Source organism: Lonchura striata, chromosome 20 (assembly GCF_050655825.1).
Source record: "Lonchura striata isolate lonStrDom1 chromosome 20, ASM5065582v1, whole genome shotgun sequence".
NCBI lineage: Eukaryota > Metazoa > Chordata > Aves > Passeriformes > Estrildidae > Lonchura > Lonchura striata.
The window spans coordinates 12,059,946-12,086,971 of NC_140722.1; the positions used below are offsets into that span (position 1 = coordinate 12,059,946).

A 27,026-nucleotide genomic window follows, 5' to 3' on the forward strand; every position below is an offset into this window, starting at 1 on the left:
CCTGTTGGAAGCCCTGTTGCCTAATGCACAGCAGAGGATTCCAAGAGTTCACCATGCTCTGGGGCACTGGGGATGCATGGATTAGTCAGAGAAGCACTACAGCATAGGGAAAACTGGAATAGTGCCATTTTGGAGGGAGGAGGAGGGAAAAGTCCATGTTTCCACGACAACAAGTGGTTGATTAAATTGGCTGGGAGCATGAAATGCAGGAAATACACTTTTCAAAAGCAGCGATGCACATAAATGAATCCTGGAATCTCTCCTCCTGCCACTGTCAGTCAATAATAAATCTGAAGCCAGTAGATTTGCACTGCTGTAAAAGTAGAATTTGTCTCAAAATACAGCATTTCTCAATCTCTCTTTTGGGATGGAATGAGTGGGAAGGTGAAGGAAAATAGGGGTTTTAGTTTTGACTTCATAAACAGTCATCAGAGTAATAGCAGAGTAGCTTTTCTCAGCAGGTTCGCAGCTGCTGTTGGAATGTGTTACAGCCAGAAAGAACCACTTAAATAATACAGTGGTTTTGAGAGGATGCTATTCTTTTGTCTCCCCATTTTTAAAGCTATATAAACACCATTATTTGGTCTATTTTTCACATTATCTATGTCAGTACATCTTTCCTTCCAGAGTACAGAGTGAGGCTGTGTTAGCTGTGGGGCTGAGACAATTTGCTAGACAGCTACAGACCATCAAACCTCTGCAACTGTGCTGAAAAATATCGACCCTGTTAACAACTGCCTGGTTATGTGGCATTCTTATGCAGTCAGTCATTGAATAACTACTTGCTAATCTGCCCATAGATCATTCTTTGTGCTAAACACAGATTTATAGCCTGATGGTACATGTGGATTCCTGATTTGCTGTTACCTAAGAATTGCTATTGCAGCAGCAGTGCTGCTCTTCTCTGCACAGGTAGTGGCAAAGCCCTGGAGAGAACAGACATTTCTACTGCATCCCATCTCCCAGGCAGCACTTCCCACCCCAGCACTATGTTCCTTAGCTAGAAACCTTCAAGTTGTCACACAGAGACTGTGCTGCACAAGTCCCAGTGAAATGAATGAGTGCAAACACCTGAAAAGCTCATCCAAGAATTTCACTCTTCCCAGTTTGGTTTGTTTTCCACACCAGAGCCAGGCTCTGCTCTGAGTGTGGGCTCTGGGGTGGTCTGGGTTTCGTGGGGTGAGTCCTGGTCAGAAACTCCAAAGGGTATCTCTAGGGCTTCTGGCCTTTGCCAGAATTCACTTTTACTTTGTTGGTTGGCTGTTGGTTTTTTGGACACCCACTTGCTTTTCCTGGTGTTGTAAATATTTTCCTGCATTCATCCACCACCTGAGCTTGTTTGCCCGGTCATGTTCTATTCTGGTGGATGAGTTAAGAGCTGAGCTGAGCTCTGCCAGCACATATGTGCTGGAAGTTGTGTGGGAGACTGCTCCCAATCTGTTTTGCCTTTTTTCCTGGCTATTCCGGCAATCTCTGCGCCGTCTGTTCCCCGAAATGCGCTCAATCCTCCACGTTCCAGGAAGAAGGAACCAAATTAAGGCCTGACTTCCAACACTTGGAACAAAGATGGCTTTTAGCCATCCTCTAGACATCACCAGTGATACTGATGGGCTGCACCCCAGATTGCTGCATGAGATCACAGCAGGCAGGGGAGGCTCCCTTAGCTGCATTCACCTACACACAACAAATTTCCTGCCTCCTGGTGGTGGCCAGCCCCTTTCACCTGTCCAGCAGTGTTATCTGCAAGTCCTTGTACTGACATTTGACTCTAGGGATGAATCTTTTACAGTATTTCTTTAGGCTCATTATTAAGCAAGACAAATGTAAATGAAAATAAAGGGATAAAAGTTATAGTTACAGCACCTGAAGCTGCAATTCCATCAGACCTTTCAGACTAAGAGAAATCAGGCAGGGCTGAAAAGAGATGTGACCTTGTAGGCATTTCAGCAATAGGAGATGGGGCTGGGTATGACAATCTTCTCATTCAGTGAATAGTTTGTGATGGTTGAATTTTAGGGATGCATTAGGGTGGAAACCGTTTTTTGTGTATTTTAAAGCAATCAAATTTGGCTCTTGATATATGAAGAGCTCTCATGAGTTATCAAATGGCCAAAACAATGGAATTTATGATACTGGGGTGCAATCTGAAGTATTTCCCTGAAGTGCATGCACAAAGCTTGCAAGGTCAGGGTTATCAAGGCCCATCTTTGCTTCCTTAAGTGATGGGTATTAATGGGACACACCTTTCATCTGCTCTGTCTCTAACTCTTGGAACTCAGTTTATATTTTAGGGGGATCTTTTCTGCTTGTCTGGATGAACATGTTTTCTGTGGCAGGGTCTGCCACCTGCACTGAGCTGTGCAGCCCCTGGCACAAAGCACTGCTCCCCTTTGGGTGCCAAGTGCTGCTGTGCAGTCACTGAGACTGGAGGGACCATAACTCCATCTCTGCTTTTGCAGAGGCACCATGAAGGGCACCCAAAACCTCCTCTGTGTTCCCTCAGCAGCTCATGCCTTAGCTGAGGGCAGGAGTGGTGAAGGCAGAGATGTTCTCCTCCATAAACTCTGGTCCATTAGGACTCATGCTCTGATCCACACATTTGTTCTCATTCCCTGTCCCTGGAGGTAAATTTTAATCAAAAGCATGCACATGAATGAGTTAGTCTAAATATCAATAAATGTTTCTTTCAGGAGAGGCTTGAGATATTTAATATTTAATAAGCCTTGAAAATGAATTTGTGTGCATGTTTCCCAATTTGATTCCGAGCATTTTGGCGGTGAGCAGTGCTCACTGTCCCTGTGTGGGCAGCACAGCACAGATTCTTTAACAATCCACTTTGTCTCCTCTAAAATATTCATGTTTACAGATATCCAAATGCAGCCCTTAAAAAAGCACACACAAAACCCAAATGGTGCAGTCTGAGCCTCCCAGTTACCTTCAGTCTTTGCTTTAGGCTGCACACCACAGTGATGCTGTTTCTCACAGCTCTCCCCTGTTGCCCTGGTTACTGATCAAACCAGAGCATCCCTGCTGTGCCTGCAGCTGGACTTACACAGGCACCTTCCCCAGGTGAGGGCAATGCTGCTTCTGCCTTAAGGCACCAGTGCAGCTACCAGTGCAGCAGCTTTCCCTTGAGCAAATAAATATGCAGCTCCAACAACTGCTTTTGTCCTCACATTCAGCTCGAGATGACAAAGCCAAATCTAGTTGATAAATAATTATACTACTATTTTTGTTAAAGCACTGGGTTTCCTGGAGGACCTCCAAATCCTGATTGCAGCAGCAGAGCTGCAGGTAGATTTGGCAAGATTTTGTCTCCCAAATTGACTTTTGTCTTGTTTTCCCTTGAAATCCAGGCAATCCTGACTGAAGAGAGAGTTAAAACTTTTTCTCCTGTGGCTGACTGACAGCTGAAAACGTGCTGTATTGGTTTGTGGATTGCTTCCTGCAGGCAGTGGACCTGGGGGTGGGTGGCAGTGCCTCTGACAGGGCTCAGAGGATGCTCCATTGTGAAGGGAGGCTCCTCCCTATTCTCATTCACAACACTTACTTTGAGAGTTTCATTTCAATTTGCTGCCGGATTTCCTGTCTTTCCTCATCGGTTCTCCTTGGGAAAATATTCCTGTCTTCCAGCTCCTGCTTACTTGGTCTGTTCCGTAGTTTTACTGCCAGCAGTTCTTTCTTGCATTTTCTTGGCAAAGTACCTGGGACATGCATTGAAAGCAAAGTTATTAGAAAGGCAGCTCCTGGGGATGAAACAGGAACTTCTGGAGAGCAGGAATGGCACAGAGTGACAGTGACCTGTGTGGTGCTGTGCAAGGAGCAGTTGTACACATTAATATCAGAAAGCAGCACTGCAGCTGAGCAGGGCTCAGACACAAAAGCACTGCAAATGCAGAGGGAACATATTCCTCAGGGCATGCAGGAACTGCAGTTAAATCTTTGTTTCATCTTGGAAGCATGGTGTGTAATAGGAGGTTAATTTGTTTTGGTTCCTTTTTGCTTTGAAGGCTTTGAGTTTTTTTAAATTTAATGCTTCACCTTTTCTAGAGAAGGTCACCTCATCTTTAAAGAAAACTACATTTAATTGGTATTTTTGTTTGGCATTTGAGTTAGGATTAAAGTCTATTTTTTAAAGAATGCTCTGGAGGTTGGCAAGATTCTAAATCCTAACTAGGTTCTATTTGGGGTTTTATTTGCTAGGGATCTGTGGACCGCCTTTTTTATTATCACTACTGATCTCAAATTTCCTTATGCAGAGGGAGGAATCTGTACAGCCTTCTTCCCACAGTTACCTGTTGGAAAGAGTGGAGCACAGTAATTTTGGTCTCCCTGTGTGAGCAGTGAAAAATCTCTTGGTAGTTGCATTGATCTAAAGTTAAACTTTTCAGAAACCATAATCAGCTCAAAACCTCTTTTGGAGCCTAAAAAGCTGTGCCCTTATTTAGCACCTTCCTTGAAATGCTCTCACAGTCTGTTGCAAGCATTAATTAAATTAAACCACACAGCCCTGTCTGAAGTAGCAGATATACATTTAACAGATGGGTAGGAAAGTGAAATGATTTGGCTGCTGCCACACAGAGCCTTCTGTGAAGTGAATCTCTGACTCCATCAGAAGCACTTGGCTCACAAAGCCCCAGACTGGGGACTCTGACAGGGCTTCCCACCACGCTGGGAGTGGGTGCAGAGGAACCAACAGAATTCCTGCTGGAAACAACCTGAAGGACATTCGGGGCTAGAAAACTCCTGGGAATCCCTGCACACACTCCCAGTTTCACCTGAGTATTTTAAAGAGGTCACAGGAGGAATTTGGTCATGTCAGGAGGTTTCTGTGGACAAGGAGATCTGTGTGTCCACGGGAGCTGCAGAACTGGGCAGTGCAGAGTGTCCAGGGCAGGGCACCTTGGGAGCATGGAAAGTGATATAATCTATAGGTTTTTGTCATTGACTTCAAAGGAAGTGGGGTCAAAATCCTAATTAACAGTGTCAGCTCCTGCTGTCAATCAAAGGTGGACTGTTCATAATGAAACATCATTTACCAGAACAGGTTAAAATGCAAGCATACATGCAAAATCTATATATTAAAAGAGAATAAGTGCATGAATAAAACAAAACTAGAGAACAAAGAGAAAATAAAGCCCCAAGCTATTCTTCTCCACATACATTTTAAGCACCCTGAGACAAATTCCTTCCTGATCACTATCTCAGTAGAAACTGGACCTGCAAACACCCTTGTTTAAGTATTCTTTTTCCAAGGGTTATTTTTCTTAGTCCATCAGGTACATTCAGAGCCAGTCTGCCCCCAGCCATCTATCTCAGGCTGGATTGTTTCATGATTTATCACACCTCAGCTAGGTCAACAAGAAATGCTTGGGAAATTCACACCCTTTTCATGTTCAGGCTGCAGGTTCCTGGAAAAACTCCCTGTTTCAATTCAGTCAAATCATGGCATTTAATTTCCTGTATGTTTACTGTTCTTTTTATCCTGTTCTATCAATCAAACAGCAAATCCTAACACTGCCTGATGTTGGACAGACCTTGACTGCACCAGTTATCAGTTGTGAGCTATGTTCTAGTAACATTGTTTTTTAAGCTCATCTTGCCTTGCATTTTCAGAGGTTTCAAATAATGATTTATTGAGTAGGAATAGAAAACCAAGGCATAATTCCTCACTCTTTCAAGAGTTATGTGACATGTCAGTACCTCCCTGTAGCCCCAGGGCTGTGGCACTGTGCCCTGTGGTGGTGGCAGTGGCAGAGCAGGTGACTGCTAAGGCAGGACAGGGACTGTAAAGCAGCTCAGCATTAAGGACAGTTTTACTCCCTGGCTTGGAAACCAGCCCAGATCTCTTCAAACCAGAAGGAATCTGGAGATGTTTAGGGAATTGTTCTGGTGCTGTCCCTGGGAACACTGGCACCAGCAGTGCCTCTACACCAGAAATGCCTTGGGAATGTCCCAGCTTGCTCTGGAACATCAGTCAGAGCTCAGCATGCATCCTCTGTGCCAAGCAGCAGTGTTGTTGCAGCCACAATAATGCCAAAATATCATTAAAGCAGCTCTGTTTTTCTCAGGGGGCCTCAGCCATTCCCAGTACACCACCACTGTCCTTCAACTGCAGGTATTTTCCAAAACTCAAGTACTTATTGTGGAAAGCCCAGACCTGCTTCTAGATATCCCTGAAACTTGTACAATAACCAGTGCCCTCCTATCATCATAATAATTATTTGTTAAATATAGAGAGATTCACCTTCAATAGTTAAATATTCAGATTTGGTTTTACTCATAGGGGATAATGTATTTTTTGCCTGGCTGCCTCTAGCTCTTAGAATCTTTATCAAAAGAGTCCACTTTTACATACATAGCCAGAAAAAGGTATTTTAAGGTATCCTTAAATGCACAGCAATTAGGCAAGGGACTCTTTTCTTTTGCCTTACCTCAGGAGTCTGTTCTGTTACTTGGTGTCTTAAGATACAGCAGCAGAACTCGTGTCCTGTCTGCTGGCTCATGCTTTCAAAAACACCTTTTAAAATTCATCTTTCATCTGCTATAACAATTATTTTTTGATAAATTGTTTCTGCCTGCCTTCTTTTAATGGATTCATGAAGAGAGTAAAAGATTCATTTCAGATTGAATCTGTCTTGCTAACATGGAAAACATTAAAAACCTTGAATGACAAATTTTCTAATGAGAGCTGATTATTTTGCCAAAGCTCACTTAAATAATTGCACAGGATTATAAAATGCATTCCCCACATGTCTCAAGAAGGGGTAAAATGGACCAGATGGAGAGAAACTTTATTCTTTAAGATATTTTCTTTACATGTTTGTCCTTTCTAGATTGATTGGTCTCTATCACTTTTCCATGTACCCTCACTGCATGGAAAAATAGTTCTGAAATTCCAGAAGACGCCAGCATTGGCACAGGGTGTACAGAAAGCTCTGGCTGCTCACAGGGGGTTGTCTGGGAGTGCTGCTGTTCATACAGAGCAGCCCCGGGGTGCACCAGTAACTGAGAGGGTAAAGCACAGTGATACACCTCAGTGTGCAACACCTGGAGGACAGTCACAATCACTGTGACTCCAATTTAACTTCAGCTTTTCACCAGGGTTCCTTCAAAGAGCTGATGTGACAGTAGAGGAATTTATTCTTCACAATATTTTCTGCTGCCTTTAGAGCATTCCCTTTGGTTGTGAGTTATCTTTGTAATACAGTGATTTTGCTTACCAGAAATAACAGAATCGTTTAAAACTTCCTCATCCTGATAAAAAACAGACTCTTCCTTGAGCTCTGAGTTCATAATCATGTTTTCTTTGTTCTCATCTGACTCTTTAACCGAGTTCCTCTTGTTTTCTGAGTCACTGCCATAACTCAGCGAGTTCTCCTTCTCTTTGTTGCGCTCCATACTCGACGTTCTCGAGGGACGGACATCCACCCTTCTTTTTGGAGAGCCTTTGCTTTCTCTTCCATGGAAGCTATGGGCAGAAGATGCACAGCACAGATTTTACAAAGATTGTTTTATTGCTGCAGGAGAAACTTACATGAGAATGAGAAAAATGTCCTGTAGCTGATAAAGGGCAGGGCAGGGAGTTTGGCGTGGACAAACACAGGATGGCTTTTTCAAGCTGAGAATGGCTAATGCAGATCTACTTTCCTGTCTCTGCCATTAAAATAAGACATGCAGGGGTGGTGAATAATGTTTTTCTTTGATACATGGTCACAAGATACACTGTAGTGATTAAAAACCTCACAACAACACATTCTTAAAAACATGCGTGGCATGAAATATGACCATTCATATGATATTGTATGATCATGACAAAGGTTTAACAGGGCCTGGAAATGACATCATGTGAATCTGGTCCCTGGGCCAGTAGTTGTTAGGGAACTGAGAAATTACCAACTTCATTCCAAAGCTCTGGGATGGCAAAGGATATCTCTGTCCTCCTCTGATCCACAGGAGGGTTTATAATGAGACCCAGATAAAGCACCCAATGTACTCCCACAAAAACATTTGTATTAAAAATGGATCTTGTATGTGCTCCTGTGTCAGCCAAGAGACACAGAAATTGCAGCATTTCTCATGTGTAGAGTACTTGGAGCAGGATGTGCCTTTGCTACTCTAACTCGGTATCTTGTGGGGAAGGTTTTCTTTTGCAGTAGATCAAGGACTATCACCTGATTCTACCTGTTTGAAAACCTACTCCTGTGCCACAGTAGCCTCCTTATAAAGGAGGAACACACAATGAAATAGCTGCTAAATGAAGCACTTTAACCAGGGATTTGTTTAACTGTTTGTTCCAAGCAGTGACACCACGAGGAAAGCAAACCCAAGCTGTAGCAGCAATTAAAACACTAACAAGAGGATAGGAACACTTTCCAAGAAGAATGAAGCGGTGGGATGAGTGTCCTCATGCAGCCCTGTGCCTGCAGGCTGTAGGTACCTGTCCTGCCGGTGTTTGGTGGCCAGAGCCCTGTGGAGTTCTTCAATGACTCTGCTGGGAGGTAAAGGCAGATGAACGGCAGCCAGGTGAGGGGAACCGGTGGGCGTTGTTACCTGGCCTCTGCCATGGGGCTCGGAGCTTTTCTGGCCAGAGGGGTGGAAGAGGGCAGCTTGTCCTGAGATTTGGGAGGAGCCCACAATGACATAGTTCTTCAGGATGGTGGAAGGAGGAGATTTCATGGCTGGATCGTCCATTTCACTTCCTGCTGTCAAAACACAAGAGGGGAAGAGGTTGTGCAATGTTTTTTCTGTTTTGTTCTTTTTTGCACAGTCTGCACTGAAGTTAATTTGTTGTATTGAACAAATGGAGATGTTTTGCTCTTGCTGTGAGGTAACTGGCTGAGTAACTGAGTTCAAAAGGCTCTTGCTGCACCACTCCAGATCTTTAATCTAGCAAAACAGATGCCTCTCCCACTTCCCCTGTTTATCACAGCATCAGATTCTCCTTTCTCCCAGCCTACCACTGCATTTTTGCTTGCCCACACTGCTGCTCCTAACCACCAAAAGCCTGGGCTGTGGTGGCTTTCCAATCTAGCATTTTCTCTGCTGGACTCTGGCAGACTGTATTAAAATTTATGCCCTGTGGTTCTGAGTCTGGACAAAATGTACCAGTGTCTATTAGCTGCTCCTCTGTGATTGCAGCACAGCCCAGACCTCTGTCTTTCATATGCCCGTGGAAAAAATGCCAAAATCATTATAATATGAGGATAATGTTTGTATAACAAAACTTGCCAAATTATATACAAATGAAAGATGGGGTACTGAGCACTAACAAGAAAAAAGGAAGGTGGGGCAATCTAATCTCTTTTTAGCCCCAGATTCAGCTATTTTCTGTGCAATGTAAACCTTTTGTCTGAAATTGGAGTTACCCATGTAAACTGATTTATACATTTCCTAGCATTTGAGTCTGAAGCACAGTGGACATTTCCCTGGTCGTAAATTTGGTGGCATCACACAATACCCCTTAGGACAACTGAACATCTGGCCTGGGAGAGATGCTGATTCGTTTTCCTGTTCTGCAGTCCTCTTCCCCTTTCCCCCTCCTCTATATCGGTGTCCCACGCCTCTGGCACATGGGGTTGTTTACACCAGCAGCTCGGGCTGGGTGGATAAAAGCAATTCGAGCTCCTCATCCAGAGTATTTCTTGTCCCTTGTTGCCACCTAGTGCTTCACACGGGAATTTAAACTGGCACAGCTTGCGCAGCTTTAGTACAAACATGCTTTCACAGGTAATTTTTCCTTTTTATTCTCTTCCTTTGGAGATAAATCCTTCAATTCATAGCAGAGAAAAACTTCTGTTCAGACCAGGATTATCCTGAAGTAGTCCTGTAACAAGGACTTGGTTCCAGTTAGCAGTAACTTGCTAGAAAACTGGAGAGGGCAAAAAATACTAACTTCACTTATTAAATACCTCCTCTCAGAGCCAGCATCCTGCGTAAGAGTTACCAAAAACATGCATTTTCTTAAGTTTGCTTAAGAAGAGCTCCTGAAATCATAACCAAAGTCAAACACTGAAAATTTGAGTGTGGCAGCACTAAGCCTGGTCTCTTTTTGTGTTTGTGGGGTGAGGAGGAGGGCGTCCTTCAGCGTATCCATAACAAAATCTCTCTTGTAAGGAAGGTCTACATTACTTTTTTCATCTTTGGCAGGTGTTTGTGCACATTTGTGTCCCTCCAGCCCAGAACTCTTAGCAATGGCTTTGTTCATTTATATACAGACAGGAGACAGGGTTCAAACTAGCCCAGAATTTAGCCTGGTTAAAACCTGGGAAGTCTGAAGGCTCAGGGGCATTGCTCCAGGAGTCAGTGCCTGATGTGCAGTGTGTGAGCCACCTTCCCACCCCAGAGCTCCTCCTGCCTGATCAGGGTGCTGCTCCAGCCAGGAGACAGCCAAGCTCTGCTGAGCAAAGCTGGGTTTGGTACTCATGGGGGTTTGATTCTGTGCTGCTGTGGAGATGGATAGATCATAAATCATAAATTGATTTCTGATCAATTGCTGCCCACTGAATCACGGCCTGAGAGGATGGACAAAACCACCTCCAGAGCCACTTTATCTCTGCACACAGAGAGAGGGTGTCTGTGTTTCCTCGGAGCAAGAGCCAGGGCTCACCTCAACACCAAAGCAGGGAAAGAGAAGACTGGTTTGTCTTTACACCAGCTCGTTCCTGGAACAGATCAAGGGCCAATTTCATCCTCCTTGCAGCTTTGGACAATATTGAGAATTTCCTGAGATCACACCTTATTTGTCCTAATGACAGATGTTCAGTGAATAACCTTGCAAAGTGATGTCTTGGCACCTTGCCATGTTCCTCCTCTCTCTGATTAATTGGTGCTTGACTTACTCCTCACTCCTCTGCTGACAGCATCCCTAGCATTGTTAAGGGAGGGGAAAAACTAAACACAAAAGAGATTTTCAACCTCATCATCTCCTTTTTCTTTCATAATTGCCCTTTCTTTCTCCCCACACTTTTGTATTTCCTCTCACTCACTGACGGTATTTGTTTAATTTTAACTTAGCACTGCCCCCACATCCCCACAAAAATAAACATGTATAATCACTACTGGGAAAGGGTCTAGAGTTACTGGAGTCGTTGAGAAAATTAAAAGTTGTTTGTGGAAGATGTAAATGAGAACTAAATACCAAAACTCAAAATATCTCAGATGCTACAGGAAATACTTGGGTTAAGCAGCAAAATATCTGAACTCTAAATGCTCTCAAGTTCTTGTTGGAGGTGTAATCTCTATACCCTGTGTGGGTCAGGTTTCCAAATACATCTGATGCCAAGCATGGCCTTCTCCTCAGCTGAGCAAAGGCAGGGGGGCCTGGGGCTGCCTGTTCCTCTTGCAGGGTGGAAGGGGAGCCTTGAGCCTCACCCACAGCACAGGACAGTGAAATAACCTGAACAGCAGCTCCTGAAGAGCACTAAAATGCCATTTTGAATCCACCTCCCACTTGAGTTATTACAGCTTTTAAGCACAGACAAAGTATGAATTGTTTCCATGGGAAACAAGTACTTGTAATTTTCTTCAAAGAGACTGAAAACCTCAATATTTTCTCTAAGCCTCAGTGGTCAGGTCACAGAACCCCTCTGATGTTTTGTTTCCTGGTGACTTTGAAAACCCTGCTCATTGTGCCCGATGATGAGTGTGGATGCAAATCAGAGCTCACATAATGGCTGTCATTTAAAAGTCTAAATATCCAACAGGTCTGACATTTAGATGTCAGGACTTGATTTTCATTTGCAATAAGGCCCTTTTAACTGCTTTTACCATATGTAGGGGCCCTGAAATTGGAACCAACTAAAATCATTCTCATTTTAGCACCCTTTCTGCAGTGCCAGAATGCTGAGAAATGTAACAACATTGGCAATACACTAGAAAATGAAGCCCAGGGGAATTGCTTTTGGAAACGATCAATAAAGTCTGGCACAGAGGATTGCCAGGTGTATCACTCTTCACAGCAGATTTCACAGCTCTAGTTTAGACCTGCCCTAGAGAGTAAACCCTTCAGGCAGAAACCTCCGCAGAACCTTTGACTTGAACTAGATTTTGGCTGCTGTCCTGCTCTCCAGTGGGAGTCAAGGTAATGAAAACATTTAAATCTTCCTTGTGTTTTATGGCATATCAATATGAGCATGGGATTCAGCAGATGTTTGCATTTGGTTTGATTTGTTTTATGTGTGTTTAGTGCTGCAGACTCACGACAAATAATCCCCTGAGAGGTTCAGATGAATATGTGAAGTACAAATAGCAGTGCATTGTTATCAGGCAATCAGACATAGTCACTGCTCACTCAGTATAACTGGGTGATTTTCAGCAGTTTAGGGCTTCAAAACAGGCATGAGAAAAGGATTTGACAGTGCTGTGGAGGTGAACAACACATCAAGGATGGGGAAATCTTTACTGAGCGGTGATGACTGACCTGTTATGCTCTTGGTGATTTTGGAGATTGCCTTAGGTGGTGGAGCTGGGAGCAATGGAGGGCTGGGAAGCTGTGCTGGGTTTCTTTCTGTCTGCTTCTGGGGGGAATCTGTGGATTCAGGTACAAGTAAGGCTTGTGGACTGTCTTCAGATGCTGGCAGGCTGGCATCTTCCAGTTCTTCCGTGGGTGCTGAAGGTTTCTTGGCTAGTGGGAAGATGAGTAAGATTAATGGAACATGGAGTTAATAATGATAGGCCAGGGGACACTGCCAGGAACATTCACAAAAACTGAACACATGGCACACAGCTAAAAACACTTCTTTTCCACTGTGAAAGCAACTGTGTGAAACAGCCAACCAGCCAGGGAAGGTGAAGAATAAAATGTACAAGGATATTGAGGAAATGTTAGTTTTGATGTTCCTGAGAAAACTGCTGAGCTTCCCTAAAGCCTTTTTCCCTTTTTTTTTAATAATGAGGATAGCAAGGCAAAGCAACTTTTGAGAACTGCAATGAATTATCTTAGAGCACACAGCTGTGGTAGCACAGTTCTGTGTGAGTACTCTTCTGTCTAGGAACACACAGCCAAAGGGCAAGGAGTATCAAACCCAGAATACCACCTAAAAACTGACCTTCCAATACTTGTTGTGTGTTTATTTTCCCAATATGATTTTTATCTTTTTTAATACATTATTTCAACTTGCTTCCTGAGTTTTCTTCTACTGTACCTGACTCCAGAGCTGTTGAGCATTTCCTGAGGTTAAGGTTGATAACCAAAAAGAACCTGCCACAAAAAAGGTTTGCAATTGGATCTGAGCAGTTAGAGTGGAACAGGGAATTGGCAAAGTACTTAAGAAAAGAAATCAGTCTCCAAAGCCCTGGTTTGAGATGGTGAAGCACTGCTCATTTCAGAATTGTCTCTGCAAGGATGGCAAAAGCACTTAGCTGTGAAAGCTAGTGCAGGCTGAATCACTGAGCAGTTCATCAAATTGACCAGGCTGTGATGAGGGCACAGGGGAATAGATCCAGAAAGGCATGAAGCTGAAGCAGGACACAGGTGGAAATTCAGTGATGAAGTCCAAAATTAGCATCCTTGAATTCTGCTCAGATACAGCTGCCCTGGCAGTGCCCAGACTCACACAGAGCCTCATTGCTGGGCTTTTATTTACATGTCCTGATCTCTGCCTGGGCAGGTGAGGGACCCAGAGAGAGCCTGGAGGCTGACTCTGACCCAGCCATGGCCAGGCTCCCTCCAAACTGCATTTCCAGCCACTCTGGGCTCAGCAGTAGCCATGAGGGTTATTTTTCCTACCCCAGAGGGGGGGAGTACTCAACCAAATGGGGAGATCAGTGTTTAACTCTCTCCTAAGCACAGAATCATAAGATAGTTTGTGTTGGAAGGGACCTTTAAAGGTATTTAGTCCAATCCCCTGAAATGAGCCCCTGCTTCATCTTCAACGAAATCAAATTGCTCAGAGTCCCATCCAACCTGACCTTGAATGTTTCCAGGGATGAATCATTTACCACCTCTCTGGGCAGTGGGTTCCAGTGTTTTACTACCCTCATTATAACAAAATTGTTGCTTGTGTTTAGCCTGAATCTTCCTTTTTTTCGGTTTAAAAACATTGCCCCATGTTCCACCACAACAGGCCCTATCAAGAACTTTGTGTTCATCTTTTTTATAAGCTCCCTTCAAGTACTGAAACAAGATCTCACTGGAGTCTTCTTTTCTCCAGGCAGGCTGTCCCCAGCTCTCTCAGACTGCCCTCTCAGGAGAGCTGTTCCATCCCTCTGATCCTGTTGGTGGCCCCTCTGAACCTCCAACAACTCCATGTCTTCCTGTGCTGAGGATCCAGAGTTGGGGTCATGCAGAACATGAGAGAGGTCCAAACTCCTGGGCAAATCCCACTCCTTTGGGCACTCTGGATTGTCTAACCAAGCACCTTTCCCTCCAAACCGTTCTAGGCCATCTCCTAAAATTTCACTGCAGTGGCACCCACAGCTGCATCACAAATCTTTCCTTGGCTCAGTTTTGTGTCTCGTTGAGAATTCAAACTCTCTGTATTAATGAACATTCAGCAGCCTCGTGCTCAGAGTGTATGGGGAGGCACCAAGGCACTCAGGCAGTTGGAAACAATAGCATTGGCAAGATAATGGCATTTAATTTGTTGACAAACAGATTAATGAGTGTGCCTAGAAGAGGAGGAATGAGTATTTATCATTCAAAAGAGACAGGAAAGAATAAATGTGCATCATTATCAGGAGTTCATGTGAAATCTGTCATGACAGGAGAGCTGCTGTATTGTTATGTGTATTCTAGAAGGAAGTAATTTTTTTTTTAATGTACTTCAAGGGAAATGCCTTGTTCCAGGGTGACAACACTGGGGTGTTTGTGCCCACTGCACAGGAGACAAAATGTGTAATAGAGGAAGGGGGAAATAGAGTTGTTAATGGGTTACATTAGGGAAAGATCAGGAGCCCCAGTAGATGTTAGGAGCTGGAGAAGAAAATGAGTCAGACTTGAGTGCATTCCCCTGAGAGGAGCAATGCTTTCTCTGGCAGTAGCTCCCCTGGAATCAGTGGGACAGGAGGGGCTGCTTGGCACAGCTCAGGGGAGCAGCCACAGTGGGACCTCTGCTACAGAGAAGGTGGATCCCAAACCCTCCCAGCCCCAGCCAGATTTTTTGGTTCCTGAACTCCACCCTGCTCTGGGAGTGGTGTCAGGCAGAGCTGAGTCCTGAGCACACAAATCCATTAACAGATTTCATACTGCAGAGTGAATATTACCCTGCTGAAAGTATTCCAAGTGCTCAGCACTAGAATTATTCATGGAGTGCCACTTGTCAAAATGCCATCTCATTACCAGGTAGAAATCCTCCCCCTGGGACTGCCCCCGAGCCCACTGGCGAGGTTAGATGGGAAAAACTGCCCTCTTTGTGCCCTGGCTGTTCTTTTTCTGTGTATTAACATGAACATGAAGTCTGCAAATTATGTTTTCTCCTCTTTCCCTCCTTGGCCTTTATCCCACATCCTCAGGATGACATAGAACACATTGGTATAAAGCAAATCCGTTCATTTTGTTTCTAGCTTGTCATTTATTCATGTGAATCTCTGGAAAGACACCCACTGCATTAGGCCTAGATTGAGCCCAAGGGCCAATGTTATAAAAAATTTGACATTATAATAAATTTAGCATCACACTGACAATTTTGAAGAGCTTTCCCACCAAATTAATTCTTTCAGGTGCACTCACTAGAGATAGGAATGCTAGGGATAAACAATTATTTTGAAAGCCAGAGGCCACCAATAGGAGGACTTCCTGCAAATTGGAGTCTCTCAGACTAAAGAGACTGGAGAATATAATCCCACTGTTATTTTTTGTGGAACCTGGGGAAATGACACCTCAAAAAATGGAGGAAAAGAAATACAGAAGACAGGAAAGATTGTTTCAGGGAGACAATAAAAGGTACTAGGATTAGGGAAAGAGACCTAAAAAATTTAGATTATTTTGAAAACATTGTAAGGTAAATTTTAAATCACACTATGAGTTTATGCAGAGTTATAAGGTTAAACACATGACACCTTATTAGTGCTATCTTTCCATGATAGTATGTCCCAATAGTAAGAATTGGAAGTTCAGAAAGAAATTTCATTAGTGATACAGAATTAAATGCTCTAGACTAGAGAAAGAAGAAAAGAAACCTGTAATCTGGTCAAGATTTGATCTGGCTGCTGTAATAACAGGGAAATGAGTGGGTTTTGCCTCAGCTGATGAGGGAATTATTTCCATTTTGAGGGTGGAAGCAGCCAGGGGCTGGTACCCCCAAGAAAGCAGGGCCTGAAGGGGTGACACAGAGAACAAAAGGCAGCCAGGGGAGATGGAAAAGGTGTGAAGATTACCCAGAGGGCAGGAAGATCTAAAATCACCACAGGACAGTCCTCACAAAGCAGAATAAAGCATTATTTCTGCAGCTTTGCATTTCTAGGTTGGCAGGAGGTGAATGGAGCCCTCCAGCTGCTGGGCTGTGCTTGGCTGCTCCAGTCCCTAGGAAGGGCTGCCATGGATGAGCTCAGCAGAGCTGCACCAAAGGAGCCTGGCTTAGCTGATCTCTGCTCCTGGTATCAACCTCCTCTGGTGTTTGCAGCATGCTGGGGACAGAGTGGTGACATGGACAGTGTGGCCTGTGTATTGACACTGTTCTCCTGAGCCAGGATTAATAAATTCAGGCTTGGCACAGAAGTTTAAGAAATCTTTTTAAGAGAAGCTTATTTCATCGTCACAGCAGCTGCTGCTGATACCAAAGGGGCACCATGCCAAGACTGGATCATCTCATAATTCAACTAATCTCATCATGCCAAACTTTGTGTAGTTCCTCAGCTTGGTAGAAGTCTCAAACATCACTGCTATTAAGTAGCAATTGCTAATCTAATGTGGGGCTGGGCTGAACAAGGTGCTTTGACCATTTAATGCACTGACATATTCAACCCCTCAGCAGAAGTAGTTTTATAACACTTCATAGTTCTTTTAAAACATTTTCTATCCAATACCTGCATCTTCTTTCAGCTCATCCAAGTGCAGCTCCTCACCAAAGGATGTCACATTCGTTGTGGCTGCTGTTGGGCTCTCCTGCTGCTCCTCCTCTGAGGTGAGTGCCTGGCACACGGCTGCTGGAGCCTCGCTCTGCGTCACCCTCGTGCCATCGTCACCAGTGCAGGCTTTGCCTTCAGTATCTGTAACAACACATCATTTCACCTTAACTAAACCATGAGCAGTGAAAGCTGAGGCCCCCTCTGCTATCCTCTTGAGAAGAGGGAGTGTTAAAGCTGCTCACGCTCAGGGAACTGAGACTTCTCCTAGAGCATCACCTGATCTCTGTCTTAACCACCTGTAATGCAAATCCTGTGGGCACCAGCCCATCTGGACACAAAAATTCAGACACAGAAAATCAGGTTTCTGGACACAGAAACTCAGGTTTCTCAAGAAGGCACCTATTTCTGTGGTCATCCAGCTGCCTCAGTGAATGGCCACTGTGCTCTGGAAGTAGCTGCCATGTGGGAGATGAGCAATGGGCAATCAGAGGTCTCTGGGAGAAGGCAATTCCTTCCTTGCATGAGCAGAGCCTGTGGTGTAGCACGTTCCCAGGTGGGTCTGGCATGTCTGGGCTGCGTCAGGCTCTGTGCACGACTTGCTGCCATCCAGCAATGCTGGGGGAAGGAAAGGCTGCTCATATTCCCTACCAATCTGCAGGTTTTTAGCAGAGTTTTAATTACTCAGCTTTGAAAAGCGTGTCCTGTGTGATTGAGCTGATCAGAAATTCAAATCCCTCCTCATGCAGACCTAGAAACTGCTCCCTTTGCTTACTCTGAAAGATTTTTGTGCCAGTGATCCCTGCAGCTGTACGCATCTTGATGACTGAAGCTTTTCTACTATTCTCTTATTCAGGCAAGAGTCTTCAGAATACAAACTACCCTTTTACTCCCTCAGAATTTACAAGATCTACATCACTGTTGCAAACCACAGAAAGCAATCACTTCCCTCCCTGGGCAGCTCTCCATGCTGATGGATGCTCCTGCAGTCCACCCTTCACCTCCCAGCTTGTATTTCTCAGCCCTGGACACTCCTTTCTGGAAGCTCCTGACAGGGCTGTGTTTTCTTGCAATGCTATCATTACAAGTTCCTTGAACATTGATTTAAAATAGCAACATTCACAACTACCTCTTTTTAATGCTATTTGGACAATCTGCAGGGTAATTTCTTGTGCTTTTGGGTAAGGGTATCAGATTCTGGCCCAGAGATGCTGCGGAAGGGATGCAGTATTTTTTGCACACTGAGCTCACTCAGTCTGCCTCATAATCACGTTTGGTGAAAAGTTACCGTTCTTAAAATAGCCCTTGCAGTAGCACAGTTGCTATGATACAGGGAAGGGGAGGGGGAAAAAGTTCATTGCCTACATTTCAGCTCATTGTGAAGGCAGCCTGTACATAATCATGGGTGCATGAACCACTGCCCGCATGGCTTGACAGGCAGCCCCTACCCAGAGCTGTAAGCACAGATAAACCTGAGCAGCTTCGTGCTCACAAAGGGGACAAACATCGAGGGGAGAGCTCCCTAAACGTGTTCAAGGTAACTCTGCTCTGCACGTTCCTCACACCCTTGGGAAAGGCAGCCGTGCCACAGTGGAACTGCAGCCAGAGACTCCTCAGGGCTCCTTCAGGACCTGACCCTGGAACAGCCGGGGATAATGAAGGGATGGCAGGCAGAAGAGTTCCCTTGGAGCATTTCTGAGACTCACAACAGCCATGTTCTTGGGCAGGAGGGATCAGTTGGTGCTTTCATCAAAGCGGGTGTGCTGCTTTGGGTGCCAGTGGGTCCCAGCATCATATTTTAGAGATGGTCTGGGGACAGGACAAAGCACAGACCTCAGCTCCACGAGGAAGGAGAACCTCAGCCCTCAGCATTGCCTGGTAACCAGGAGCAGGGTTGTGACTTTGCTGGGAATTAACCCCGTTGTGTGCCAGACCCTTGTCATCTCTCAGGGAGTTAAGCTGGTTCCCCAGAGTGAAGCTGCCTTTCAGGAGTTTTCCAGGGCAAGGCTGGCATCTGCCCTGTGAGCAGAGCCACAGAGGAGCAGGGCACAGAGGTGGCCTGAGCCATGCAGAGAACGGGCAGCCAGGACTGGGGGCTGTGTGAGGAGAAAGGGTGACATAACCTGCCAGGGTGGCTGACCACCCTGACAGGGACAGTGCAATTCACCCTGGGCTGATCCTGCAGATCCTGCACCAGCGCTGTGCAGGGTCAGAGCCACATGGGCCAGTGCCAGGGCCAGTGCCAGGGCCACTGCCACACATTGCTGACCTTGTGCTACAGGTGAGTGGCACCTACTGCAAATGCACGAGGCTTCTCAGGCTGCAGCATCACCCCAGTTGGGCTGCTCAGGAATCAGCTCCCTGGAAGTGGAGTAGAGCCTGATGGAATAGAGGGATTTACTGTAGTCTTTCAGCACACTATTGCTGCTTTGACAATTGCAACTTAGCTGCATAAACGAGGACTTGGCCTTGAAACTGCTACCACTTCAGCTCAGTCCAAGTAGGGCATTAATCATTTACTGAGAATTATTTGGGTCAGTTTTTATTCCAGTTAATAAGCTGCTTCTGCTAATATAATAAAATAACCCTGGAGATTCACAACATTCTGTAAAGAAAAATAACTTGCAGGCAGCTGCAATATCCTTCAGCTGACTGTGATCCATTCTTCCCTTTCTGGACACAGGGAGGCACTGGAAATTTGTGTGATGTTTATAGGAACTCCAGGCAACTTTCCTGCAGACAGGTAAGCAGTCAGTTTGCAGCTGTCTAGTTAAAAGCACAGCTTGTCCTCACATCTCACTTGACTATATTTATTTCAACTATTTTAATTTTGTTAAAATTATCTTGCTCCTTGGCATCACCTTTTCCTTCCAACCATTCTTTGTGCATGCAAGAGGTTTATTGATTCCTTATTATTGCTTCTTAATGTGCTCTACAGAAGTTCTAGTTTACTGATGTTTTGTAGAGCTGGGGAAATGCATGTCTTCAAATTCATGGATTATAGGGAACTTTCCTGCTCCTAATGGAGATCATGTATATGCAGTAATGCTAATATGCTAATAGGACAAGTAATTATCTAGAATTATGAGAGACACAAAGACTTCAATGCACAGAATTAAAAATTAACTTTCTAAGAACTTCCATTTTAGAATAAATGAATGGTTTGATGGATTATTAAATATAAAGCTTAAAATATATCCAACAGAATAATATTAAAATTTCTTTACTCCCATGGAAAAAAAATCCTGTTTAAAATGCTCTTTTTCTGACTCTTCAGTTGCTCAGTTTCTTTCCAGCATGGCATCACTGAGTATTGTCCCAGGGGTTATTTATAGGCATGGCATTTGTTTTATACAAAAGAAACTCAATTACTACTTTCCAATAACATAACTTCTATCTGTGAGATTAATCAAACTCAAAAGGCCAGTCCTCTTTCATGACAGTACTTTCTGCTATGATGCTTTCAAAGTAAAGATGCATTTGTGGGGTTTATCTCAGTTTAGGTGGAAATGGAAATTGGGATGTTGTCCATAATACTGGGAGCTCGGTTAATCTCACAGAACAGTCACCCAAATCTGTGTCTCCTTTGAGCATCTGTCATGGCTTTGGAGCACAAGAACCATGTCCTTTGTGAGTACTTCTGAAACTTTATCGTCTTTCCTTCCATCACTTCTGGTTTGTACTCAAAGCTTTAAAATTACTCCATTAAATGCTTCGTTTTTCCATTGGAATGAAAAGCAGGCAGACTGGTAACACATTACATCACAAACTTGGTTTACTGGAAAAACAGCTGAAAAAATCCAATTTGATGGGATTTGGATCCATAGGTTGTTCATTCATGTCAGCTGACTGCATCTGTATGTTGAAGTTTATATTTATCCAGCTTGAGCTGGATTTCTTGGCAGAAGGATTTAGCTGGGTTTAGAGCAATTATATAAAACATACGTACCAGCTCAGGCTGCACCACGTGTAAACCAAGGGAAGGCAGAGCTGCATTCAAGATGGGAGAGCATCAAACACTAAAGTACATGGATTGATTCTAGCAGGAAGGAGCTTGAAGGATGACAAGCCTTAAATTCACACACTGAGTTTTCCTCTCTGTTTGAAGGTTTTTATTCATTTGCTTGTTTATTCTGCTTTTGCAAATATGTGTTTCCTGTCCTGAAAGAGCCTCTGATAAAAAAAAGCAATTAAGAATTTTTTCTTACCTTGTTCCATCATCTCCAGAAGGCCTTTTTTAATGAGTTCATCCCTCCCTTGCCGTGCTGTCATCTTCTTCTCCAGCACTGCACAAAGTAGTGGCACAACACAGCACCAGTTACCAACAGAGCAGTCATGTAATGGGGTGAGAAAGACAACATAAAATTCCCTCTAGGCTCAACTCCTGGAAAGGACTGCAAGGATTTTGTTTTGGGGAGTATGGATTGGTCAACTATTTGTGCCTCTTCCTTTGTTAAAATCACCACATGTAAAGCTGAGGTTTATGATGTGAGGTGCTGTCAGATCACTCTGAGTGCAGTCACAGGGATTTCAGAGCTGTCCTGCTGTTTACTGTGGCACCTTGGAGCTGCCTGGGCCAGTGTCCTCCACTGGGACATTCCCACAGGATACAGAGGCAAGTGCACTGTCCCATCTCAGGAAAATGCAAGTGACTTTGTCTCCGTACTGATCTCCTGGGACAAGCCTGGAGACCAGTGAGAGGATGCTGTGCTGTGTGCTGGGCTCCTTCCCCTCAGAGACAGCTGCTTGAGGGAAGGCATTTCACATGCTGCAGCTCCCTCCTGCCACTTCTCATCATGTTACTGTGACCTATATAAACTTCACCCCAAATAAAAGGGGTGACAATACTTGGGGCCATAAATGTAGCCTGTGTGGAGAAGGGACAGCCCATGGAAAGCAGTCTGGGGGAAAGGCTTGTGATTCACTCTCATATTTTGACCTTTCCTTCTAAATGTACTAAATTGTGTTATATAGGAAGTCAGCCTATATGGACCCCTTAAACATTATTAATCTGTTGAATGCTGGAATCTCTGAGTTGGACTTGGCTCAGGTCACCTTTAACATGCCCCATGAAAGCTTTGCTGTGCAACATCCCTCTGCTGTTCTCAGCCTACCTGCAGATGTCTGCTTTAGCTTCTCATTTTTCTTTTTCCGCCACTTCCACGGTTTGAAGATCCTGCCCAGTGTTGCCAGTTTGCTGTTCCTCCTCACTGGTGGAGTTCGAATCCCTGAGACCAAGTAGTCAGAACGCACTGCAGGGGACTGCTCCATCTCATCTGAGAGGGGAAGAGAGGAAAAACCTGTTAGACAAAACCCCACAGTGACTAGCAAAGGGCAGGCAAAGGTGCTCACCAAGGCAATGGTGCCACTGTCCCCCCAAAAGTTGCAAGGGAGCTGCCACAGCCTCCTGAAACCTGCAGAGCTGAGAGCTCCCCATGGCTTTAACAGGAGCAGTGGAAGTTTAACACATCTGTAAATCAGGCTCACGTGGCCTCCAGTTAATCACATCAATTTAATGCTCATTTAGAAAAATGCAGACCTTTATGAAAAGCTGAGAGGAAGTGTGAGAGAGCTCAGATCCCTTTGGAATCCCCAGATCCCAGTTCTGTTCCTGGGTCACAGGATATTGCTGCCTTTTAAATTAACTCTTCACATGAACTAACACAGAACACACTGACCTTTGTGAGCTAATGCAAATCTTATATAAAAGAAGAGTTTGTTTGATATGTGCTGTGTAAATAAAATCTCAGAACTACTGTGAAAATTTATGTCTTGAGAAAGCTAAGGAGAAAATTCTTTCCTTTTTGTCCAGCCAAGCCACAGGAATTCAGAGATAATGCTTCATCTGGAAAAACAATTTAGGTATTTTTAATAAATTTCCTTGGAAATGTACCACAAGTTTTGCTTATAGACAAGTGCTGCATGAAACAATACCCACTGAGTATTCACAGTTGTGTGCCAGCCAGTGCCATGGAGGACAGTGGGACAGTCCCCTAAATGGGGTTATTGATGTCTTTACTGAGATTTATATTACAGCACCAGTACAGTAATTGTTGAAGGAGAAGCTGCCATCAGACCTGTTGCAGAAATAAAAACTGAGCAGCAATTTGTATTTTTTTCCCAACAACCAGTTATGATTTAAATTGTGGATGTGAAGCTATGAACATATGTACATTTTCAAGTAATTTTTCTCTGCAACAACAACATTTATCATACATTGCTTTATGACTGCAAGATCATACATATCCAGCATTTTCTAGGCTTTGTTTTTAAGTTAACAGGGTGAAAATGCCTAAATCACAGCATGGAGGTGGGGATTTCCAAGTAAACAGGAAACAATTTTTGGAAGATTATTAAACACAGCAGGGGTATCAACACATTCCTCCTCTTCCATTTAATTTTGAAAATACTGGTAATAGAGATGAATCATTCAGTGGAGACAAACTAAAAACTTGGCTATGTGAACTATTAGAGCAGAGAAAAGCTGTAATAATTCCCCATACACATCATGCATGCCCAGTGAAATTCTCTTTCTTTGTATTGAATTTAGAGAACCATTTTTCTCATTCCACTGAGTTTATCTGGGGGTTTAATTTACAAGATATTTAAAGTAATTTTTTTTTTTGCCTTTGAACTCATGGTACCTACCAAGGTGATATTTATAATTTACAATTTGGAGGTCACCATTAAGTTGAGAGCAGAAAATAGCAATGAGCTTTGCACAGAAGGAAGGCAGTAGCCTACAGACCACAGCTGGAGTGCCAAGATATTCTGCTCCTTTCCTAGCAGCATATTCAAAAATGAGAAGTACCACAAAAATAAGCTTTGAAGAATTAGAGCTGCTCTTGATTACAGCAATAGCAATGAGAATGGAAAATGGCAGAGTAGATCTCCTATTAATTTGCTATTATGATCACTTTAAAGCTGTAATAGAAGCCTCGGGAAATAGCATTTGGTCATTTCTTGTGGCACCTCTTGAGTGGAAATAGAAATGTTCATGAAATTAGCTCATCTCCAAAGAGCTGCAGACGAGGCTGTGAATCAGAGCCCTGTCCCTGGGAGCTGCAGTGGAGAGGGACAAGCTCAGCTCAGCTGTCCCTGCTCCCTGTCAGACTGCACTGCTGCTCCTCCCAGGCCAGGAGTTTGTCAAGCATGGAAGTGAGGATTAAACAAGAAGCTGATTTACTGGCTCTGCTGTGTTTCCTTTAGGATGTAGGTGTCTGCAAAGTGGGTTAGACATCCCCCACAGATTTTGTTTAATACTGGTACCATGAGGTCGTTTGAAGTTTTTGCCAGATAGGGGATACACAAAGAACCAGGAAATCATTTGAACCCGAACCTGTGGGTCTCCAGCAATGCCCATGGTCCCAGATATTCCCTTAAGAAGGGGAATGAGGAGATACCACAGGGACACTGAGGTTTCCCTGAGTGCTTCTGTGGTTTACAGCAGTCCTGCCAACTGCGTTTCTTCCCTCCCTTTCTGCCCTTTTGGTTGTGGAAATGCAAGGACTTTGTGCCTTAGACTTTCATTGCAGATGAAACACAGGTAGAAATCTAATGTCAAAGAAAGAATAGCAGCTAAACCACAGGTTCCAGTGGAGGTTTTTGTGGGCTTTTAAACTTTATTAATGTTTCTCATATGGTACAAGCAGTCCTTCTTACCATATGCAGTTTCTATACTGTGCATTGGGAGAGATGGACACAAAAACTGATAGAGACACAGCAAGACAGATGTCCTGAAGTCCTGAATAACAAGGAAGTGGTCTCACTGGCACTGAGAATCACAAGAGAGCCCTTGGAGCACCTCATTTCCAGTCAGTTCATTTTCTCCTCGTTGTGGGCTGGCTGCTTGGGAAATCAGAAGTTGACAGCACAAAAAGTAGTTCCCACATACAGCAGTGCCTGCTGGAGGAGAAGGCACTCCTAAATATCAGCCAGTTCCTGCAGCCAACAAGCTGCTAAGGCTTGCCAACCCTCCAACCACTCTGTGAAACATTCAGCACATTTTTTTAATCTGCAGTCAATATTTTAATTATGCTAACTGTTCTGTGGAATAATGTGGTTATTTCTCCCAGAGCCTGACAGCCTGGGGCCAGGCCATGCAATTACACAGGGGATGTCTGCAAAATACAAACAGCCAAGAGCCAAACCATGATTCTCCAAATCAGCAGGGGGAAGCAAGCAGCAGCTTAACTCTCTGTGTAATGTGGAAGGATGAGGGACAGTCGCTATGAGGGTCCAGAGAGCACCAGTTTAACCCCAGCACAGCCAGGCCAGCCTGTTGACCCTCACTGCCCCACAAGAAGGCAATCCTCAGCCCTGTGGGGCCACAGGATTTTGCTCTGGCTGAAGCTTATTGGCTGTTTATGCCAAAATCACTTTAAGTTCCTTGCTGTACACATTTGAGGGTGAAGACTTCTGTGCTGGAGCTTCAACCCCAAAAAAAACCCCTCACGTATCACAAGCTCCTCACCTGCTCCGTGTGCCAAAGGGGTGGAAACCAATGTGGCTGTGCCCCTGCTGATGATGCTGGGCAAATTCTTCCTACAATGCTAGCAGGGTAATTTCTAGAGCTCCTAACAGTGGTGCAGTGTGAGTGGGTTAATGTCTGAGACGTCCCCAGTCAGAGGAGGGGAGAGGTTCCAAAGTGATGGGCATGGCTCTGCAGTGCAGCTCTGGGCTGCAGAATCAACCAGGCAACAAAGAAGAAGCAAACAAACCATAATATTCATTACATTTGGCTCCAGGGTCTGACCCCTCAGAAAGACTGAGCATCTGTAGCTTGTGTTTACATCAGCAGCAGTTGTGGTGAAAAACACCCCCTTGCTTTCTTCTTTAAAACATTGTGGTGCCATAAATAGAGCACTCTTCCTGCAATTCCCTCTCTGAGGGAACTGTGCAATGATTGTGAAGGTTTTCTGCTCATAGAAACTCTCCCATTTGCACGTGTCAGACCCTGCCTCCATCCCAGCCAGCCTCCCACAGGAAGTGGGGCAGGTTTGCTGGGACATCTATGAATTGTGTGATGGGAGAGTGCCCTGAGCTGCCCACAGCCCTCATTGCTACAGCAGCTGGGTCTGGTGCTGAGGTGATAACAGCATTGTTAAACTGAGCACTGGGCTCAGAGAGTTGGGTTTATCTTCTCTGGTCTTTGCAGAGTGTGTAGCTAGATGCCCGGGTTGCTGATTACAGCAACTGCAAGATGCATTCCACAGGCTGAGGAATGGCAGCTGGGAACATCAGGGATGCAGGGCTGAGTTACACTGACCTTGTCATCAGGCAGGCTGCAGGGGACACGGGATGTCCTCCTGTGAATGTAGCAAGAAGTTTGTGGGAAGATGAAGGAGCTGAATTTTAATGTGCTGGGAATTCTGGTAACTCAAATTCACGATAATGAAAGTTGTGCCTTGCTAAATCCTGTGTGTACATTAGTAGGAGAAGGACCACTGAAAAATCTGCAACCTGCAGGCAGTTTAAAAATAACACAGCAGACAAGAGCTGCAGGCAAATTCGTAAGGCAGGCGTGCTCTGTTTGCTGATGAATTGGTTTGGGATGCAGCTCTGCATGATTTCCCCTTTACTGTCATTGCATCTCTCTGCAAGTCATGTATTGAGCTAAAAAAGGAAATAAAGGTTCCCTTTGGTCCACTGCAGAGGGTAGAGACAGTAAGTGGAATCAAAATGACCTTTCTGGCTTTTGGGATAGAGGTGCCTTTACCACCAGTAACTTTCAGCGCTGCCTGGAATTCAGGACTGCCTCTAAAAAGAAGGTGAGAGAGGATGGCACGGGGGGAGCTGAGCTTTTAAAGGGTTCCTGTGTCCCCCTGGTCACTCCCAAACTGAGCCAGCACTTCCCTCAAGGTGGTCATTGTCATCCATCAGTGAGAGGAGCCTGCAGGGAAGGCAGAAAGGTAGTCTTGGTTTCAGAGTTAGGATTATCCTGAGTGTTGTGAAAGAGAATTAGCAGCAGGAACAATCCCCCTTTTCCTTAGTTTAGCATCCTAAAAAACAGAGAACTGACC

At 44.4% G+C, this 27,026-nt stretch overlaps 1 protein-coding gene across 3 annotated transcripts in view; it reads right to left on the reverse strand.

Annotated features, from left to right (window-relative positions):
- Positions 1 to 27,026, reverse strand: part of PHACTR3 (phosphatase and actin regulator 3) — a 99,057-nt gene that overhangs the window by 24,381 nt on the left and 47,650 nt on the right. For 2 of the 3 annotated variants that reach the window (XM_021553573.4, XM_021553576.4), the window contains exons 2-8: positions 22,119 to 22,280; positions 21,213 to 21,290; positions 16,966 to 17,148; positions 12,422 to 12,625; positions 8,441 to 8,705; positions 7,224 to 7,471; positions 3,551 to 3,704 (exon numbers count right to left, since the gene is read on the reverse strand). In XM_021553573.4, the coding sequence (XP_021409248.1) occupies positions 3,551 to 3,704; positions 7,224 to 7,471; positions 8,441 to 8,705; positions 12,422 to 12,625; positions 16,966 to 17,148; positions 21,213 to 21,290; positions 22,119 to 22,280 (1,294 nt within the window). The remainder of the gene's footprint in view (positions 1 to 3,550; positions 3,705 to 7,223; positions 7,472 to 8,440; positions 8,706 to 12,421; positions 12,626 to 16,965; positions 17,149 to 21,212; positions 21,291 to 22,118; positions 22,281 to 27,026) is intronic. The other variant, XM_021553575.4, reaches the window with a different exon arrangement.